Genomic DNA, 6292 nt, shown 5'->3' with positions numbered 1-6292 from the left:
CATTAAATAGCTGCTAGTATTATATTGGTATTGAGACAAATGGCGTCAAACACTACACAATTAAGTGATACTTCATGAGTAGGCATAACATGGATGTGTGCATAATTTCCTGCAACAAATCCATATTGATATGTTCCAGTTATATGGCAAGATTGTTTGAGATGATCTTTTGATCAACCAGCTAGATGGAGAGAAACATGTGTCTCATGGCTCTTGTAAACTTTATTCTCGTGGATAGCCTGCTCCTCCCAGATTCTTAATCTGGTTTCTAGTAGTGTTGTAAGTAACCGTGGTGATTCGTGTTCTTTGATGATTTTGTGTGTGTTCTGGAGAGAGTTGATGATGAGTTGTTGATTGTGGTCAATGGAATGGTGGTGGTAGCTAGCTTGCTAGCTACGAGTGTGGCTGGTACTGTTGTTTTTATATGTACCCTGGTTGCTCGCATTGGACAATAACATAACATTGAAAGCCCGTGGATCAACTCGGTTGGTTAATATTTATCCCGGTTATTGTTAGTTTCATACACTGCAAAATGTATTTTTACTTGTTGGATTGAGGATGCTTTAATTCAGTGGCTTATCTTCTTGTGAACTTTGGCTAATGATGGAACCAGTTTAGGTAAATAGTGATAAATCTAATTCATTAAACTGTTTCTTTAGATCTTGTAATTACAGCCCAGCTAAGATCTAGAGGGTTTTATAGCCGCCTTGCCATTGCTTTGTATCTCTGTTTGTGTTTCTCTAAATTTAGTTGCCTACTGTTAAATATTTGCCTCACACTGTCACGTGTAATCACATCTGTGATATGAATTACTATGTCCTAATTCTTGCCTAATGGATTTGATATTGCCTTCCTAAATATTTTTCTTGTTTAAAAACATTGAAATGCCTTACTAATGGTAAGGCAACATTTTAACATTAAAAAATGCTCCGCTTTAGGTCTTTATTTGTTTCACATGTTATAAGATCAAGAAGGATAATACAAATTGGATAGGACTTTCATTTCTCCATCTTTTTCTTTTGTTTGTAATTTTGTATGAAAATTGGAAGAGACCAATGTAATACCCTTTGTGAGCAATAAAGAAGCATTTTCTTTATTTTGCATCATCTATCTTTTATTAATTGTGTTTCTAATTCCAATCCAAAATTCAAATTCGATTTGAATATCATATACTTAAGTTTGAATATCAATTCAAACAACCCCCACTCCACCCCCCACACACACCCAAATTAAGATATCAACAAAAGTCATGTAAAAAATTTATCGCACTCATCTGACTACTAAACCGTAACTCATTAGAATTAATGAGAGAAACATCGATCACTCCATGTTTTAGTTTTGTTCGCGAAAGATTTCCCCACACTAGAATTAGAGGTCGCATTAACCGCACAGCTTCCCTAGAGCTAAGTCATCAGCTGCAGGAAAATGGTGTGAGCAAGCAAACTGACCCTAGTGAAGCAAGAGATCAAGAACGCACATGTACTGCGGCTGAGAAAGCAATGGGGTGAAAGGGACTTGGCTTTCGCTTTGGCAATGCTGACTAACATGTTTTTATTTTCCTTTGAGCATTTTTGGTAAGATAAGCTGGTACTGAAAATTGAAGTGTTCATATGGTTGCTCAAGGACAATAATGTTGGTAGAAGAAGGTGAGGCATGTTGTTATCTTCTCATCTCAAGTTTTCAACGAAACTTCTGGGTAGCTCTGGAAAAAAAGGGGGGATGATGAAACACTTGTTACTGCCCACACAGTCACACGCCCTCATCCAAAAAATGCACTTAATTTGTAGAAACATTTTTAGAGCTTAACTATATATGGTATAATTATTAGCCGCAAAAACAGAAGCTAGTACTTGCATCTCCGCAGACTAGCGCTCTCGTTTTTTAATTGTATAAAACGTTGTATCGGGGTACAAAAAATTACTGAAAGAAATACACGCATATAGTATGTACAGCGCAAGTTTCGTTAAGAAAGAAGTTGTACATTGAACTACACAAAAAAAGTAATTCTTGGGGTAAAATAAGAGTTTCTAGTCATTTCTACAGCCAATATATTTGTTTTTTCTGCAGTGTATAAATAAATGTGTTTTTAGCGAAACTTTGCACAAGTACACATAAAGTCATTTTCAAATATTTCAAAACCGAGCTGCAGTGAGATCGGGTGGCACAAATCCAAAGAAATTAAACATATATATTATTCTATTCAAAGCCTCACACATGCATAATCCCAAGCATGCATCTCTCATAAGTACTAATAACAATGGGATCACAGAGTTCCATACGAGAGATACGACTGCATATCCTTAAGAACTTGTAGTAATGAGTTCTTGGAAGTTTTCTTGTAACTAACTTCTTATTGGAAGCTAAGTAGCTAGTAGTATAGTAGAAACAAAGCTTAATTAGCACTAAACTCCACAGGATAGCTAGCTCGAGAGTAGTTGCAGGGTTAGCAGTGAGCTGCGATGCCTTGTGCACCCACTGCAGGTCCACGCCATTAATTGTCGCCGTCGACGGCGAGTGTAGTGGAGCCGTGGAGTTGGACCAGGTCGACGACCTCCTGACGGTGGCTCTTGCAGACCATGTAGGCCACCGGCTGCGCCACCATAGCGACGTGGAGCAGCGCCGGCAGCGCTCCGTATATGGCCGTCACGGCGGCCAGTCGGAACCCAAAGCCGAGGCTCCGTGCGCCATCAGTCATGAGCGCCTGGAAGGCCACCAGTAGGGCGATGATGCAACCGTCGAGCGTGAGGAAGAAGGTCGCCACCATCCAGAACTTGCCGGCGAGGAGCTCCCGGCTCCTGCGCACGGCGCCGAAGAGGACGGCGTCCTCCAGCACCGAGACGACACAGGCCAGGTGGCCCACGACGGCGGCGTAGGCCGCGCTGGCCAATCCCAGCAGGCGCATCGCCAGCAAGATCTTGTCGTCGAGGCCGAGCAGGGCCGCGACGGAGAGGGAGGTGAAGATGACGAGAATGGGGAGTGCAACGAGGTAGAACGTGCAGAAGAGCCGCCTGAGCGGGACGGCGGGGATGCGCTCGTTGAGGACGCTGTGGGCGGCGCGGAGGCCGCCGCCTGTGCAGTAAAGGGACGCCACGCAGAAGACATAGTCGGGGGTCAAGAGAATGAGGACCTGGGGCTGGAGGAGGAGGGCGAGGATCTGGACGTAGAAGAAGAAAACGCCCAGGTCCAGACAGTGGGGGCTACAGAGAAGACGGCATTGGCGATAAAACAATCGGTGAGGAGCGGGCGCAGAAGGGTGCCGCCGTAGTTGGGGAGGAAGACTCGACGGACCACGAGGATGGTCTCGCGGAAGATGCCGGCGAGCCCGAGGTCGCCGAGATCCCGCTGCTCCGGTTCCCATCCTGACTTCATTGTTCCAACACGTGGGGAGGAGAACTCAACTAGTGAAGAAGGAGATGACGAGGGCACACGTAGAGAGGCAGAGAGAATGAACTTGATGTGGGGAAAGGGCCTTGGCTTCGGCAATGCTCCCGGACAGATCTTTATATTCCTTTGAGCAAGCACGGTGTCACTCAAAATGAAAGTGTTTAGTATGTGGTTGTTGCTCAAGGGAAATGCTGAACCATAAGAGAGAGAGGGTGGCAATGCATGATGAGAAATTAAGTCTGTTTCATTTCGTTTTACTCCCTGATGTTTACCAACGTTATCAATCACCAATGTGTGAAACATGCACAGGATCACAATGCGCTGAGAATATTGCCCCCTCCCATGTCATGGGTCAACATGTTGTGATTTTCTATGTAGTGGAGGGACTAAAAAGAAATCGCGTTTTGCTATTGGACTTTGGCTTTATTTGGCTGCTAGAGGTTTAACCCATACGTAAGTAAACCCCAATGGGGAGTTTTGCCGGTGAGGTGGAATAAAGCTCTCTAGGGGTAGAAATCTCCCCAATCTTTGTTACCATTTGGTAACATTCAATAGTATAACACTGCGATGAAGCAGACTATACCCTTCCATCATCGTTCCAATAGGTTCTGGACTACATAATTATTGTTGATTTTTTTTTTTTGTAGAATTGCACCAAACACTACTCGAAAACATGTTGTGATTTTCTATGTAGTGGAGGGACTAAAAAAAATCGCGTTTTGCTATTGGACTTCGGCTTTATTTGGCTGCTAGAGGTTTAACCCATGTAAGTAAACCCAATCTTTGTTACCATTTGGTAACATTATATTCAATAGTATAACACTGCGATGAAGCAGACTATACCCTTCCATCATCTTTTTTTTTTTGAAATAACCACCATATATTAAGACCAACAGGCCGCCTCATTAAAAACCTTCCAGCCCCCTTCGGTACCCTGGAAGGAAAAGAGTGCGTCAGAAACCTGTTGGCCTGAAGCCAAGTCAATTACAATCCTGGGCGATGAGCTCCGACACGCAGGAAGGGGCTTCACCACGCAGGAAACCATCAAAGCCGGACTTGCCTAACTGTGCCAGCACATGCGCTGCACCATTACTGACCCGGTCTATCTTACAAATGGATATGCTACCAAAGACTCTAATAAGATCCCGAGCTTCATTACATAGTGCCCAGCCACTCGACAACTCCTGTCCTGAACTAGATATAGATTGCACAGCTCGGAGACAGTCAGATTCAACAATGGCCTGATCGCATCCAATAGATATAAGGTGTTTGATCCCAGCAATGCATGCTTGCAGCTCGGCCTCCTCGGCGCTGGCGCACGACTGAATATGTTTCCACTCCGTAAGAATGACTTGGCCCTTGTGATCACGAAGGATGACCCCCAATCCAGCTCTTTTGGATACCTCATCCCACCCAGCGTCCACATTGGCCTTCAGCGACCCCTCTGTTGGAGCTATCCACTTGGTATGAGCCAGCGGATCTTCAGAACTATGTTGGTTCATAGAATATCGGGCCGCAAGGAAAGAACGGTGATAGTTGACAATGAACAACGCCGAAGCTGTGATCGAAGCCTTCCCATCCCCATGCACGACATTATTCCTGTGATGCCACACCCGCCACAGAAGGAAAATAACCTTAGGCCGGTCACTCTTAGAGATGCTGCAAAGGAGCTGTAGTATCCACTCCTTGCCATTATACTCAAAGGTCTCCTCCGGAGGCAATCGCCAAAGCTTCCTCGTTTCATCCCGGAGAGCACGAGCCAGAGTACACCTGATTAGCGCATGATGACTGTCTTCGGCAGCCTGTCCGCAAATGGAACATGTGGGATTCACAGTGTTTATGCGCTTATGTAGCCCTGCCAGGACTGCGAGGCTGTCCGTGGCTACCCTCCAAGCAAATATTCGAAGTTTCTGAGGGACAGGCGCTTCCCAGACCATCTTCCATATGGAACGGTCCCCAGAAGGTTCAGAGCTCGATTGGCCTTGGGAGAGGCGTTGTAACATGGGGTTCACACCAATCCGATAGGCTGATCTCACACTAAAAATGCCATTACTCTCCGCGTTCCATGCAATAAAATCTTCGGAAGCTCTAGCCGGTATCTTGATCGACAGGATGACCCTAGCATCCGCCGGCGCACAGCAGGAACGGATCGCCTCCTCATCCCATGTTCTAGTGATAGGATTGATGAGCTCGGAAACCCATCTCCTTCGAGAGTTATTCCTCCTTCCTTCAACTTTCATGGCGCCTGGTCGAGGAAGCCAATTATCTCTAAAAATCCTCACCTTAGAACCAGAGCCAATACGCCATATGATGCCTTGTTTCAGAAGTTCAAGTCCATAAACAATCCCCTGCCAAGTCTGTGATTGGTTTTGAATAAAAGCAGTATCTAGTAAATTGCCAGATGGATAATATCTTGCCTTAAGTAGACGCGCACATAAGCTGTCGGGAGATTGGAGAAGGCGCCAGGCTTGCCTAGCAAGTAGCGCCTGATTGAAGACTTTCAAATCTCTGAAACCAACTCCACCTTGAGCTTTAGGCCGCGTTATTTTGTCCCAAGCGAGCCAGTGCATTTTGCGACGATCATCCTCATCTCCCCACCAGAAGTCGCGGATAATTTTGTGAAGATCCTCCACAAGCCCCATGGGAAATTTGAAAACCCCCATGGCGTAAGTAGCTACAGATTGGAGAACAGACTTAATCAGAATTTCTTTGGCCCCCGAAGACATATATTTTTCAGCCCAGTCACTAGCATTCTTTGAAAACTTTCCTTTTGTTGGTTTAAATTTGCCCTTAGACATTCTCCCTTCAGGGACTGGGAGACCCAGGTATTTTTCCTCAAAGCACACTGTCTCATATTTCAGTATTCCTTGCAAAGCCGACTGCACCTCAGGGGGACACTGATCACCAT

At 45.3% G+C, this 6292-nt stretch overlaps 1 protein-coding gene across 1 annotated transcript; it reads right to left on the bottom strand.

The window, feature by feature from the left end:
- Positions 1 to 2172: 2172 nt before the first annotated feature.
- On the bottom strand, positions 2173 to 3503 carry LOC127346776 (uncharacterized). Its single transcript, XM_051373043.2, has one exon. The coding sequence runs from the start codon at positions 3356 to 3358 to the stop codon at positions 2492 to 2494; it is 867 nt and encodes a 288-aa protein (XP_051229003.1). The 5' UTR covers positions 3359 to 3503; the 3' UTR covers positions 2173 to 2491.
- Positions 3504 to 6292: the final 2789 nt, after the last annotated feature.

This window comes from Lolium perenne, chromosome 1 (assembly GCF_019359855.2).
Source record: "Lolium perenne isolate Kyuss_39 chromosome 1, Kyuss_2.0, whole genome shotgun sequence".
NCBI classification, from domain to species: Eukaryota; Viridiplantae; Streptophyta; class Magnoliopsida; order Poales; family Poaceae; genus Lolium; species Lolium perenne.
The sequence above is the reverse complement of the archived record's forward strand: the minus strand, read 5'-3'. Positions and strand labels throughout refer to the sequence as shown.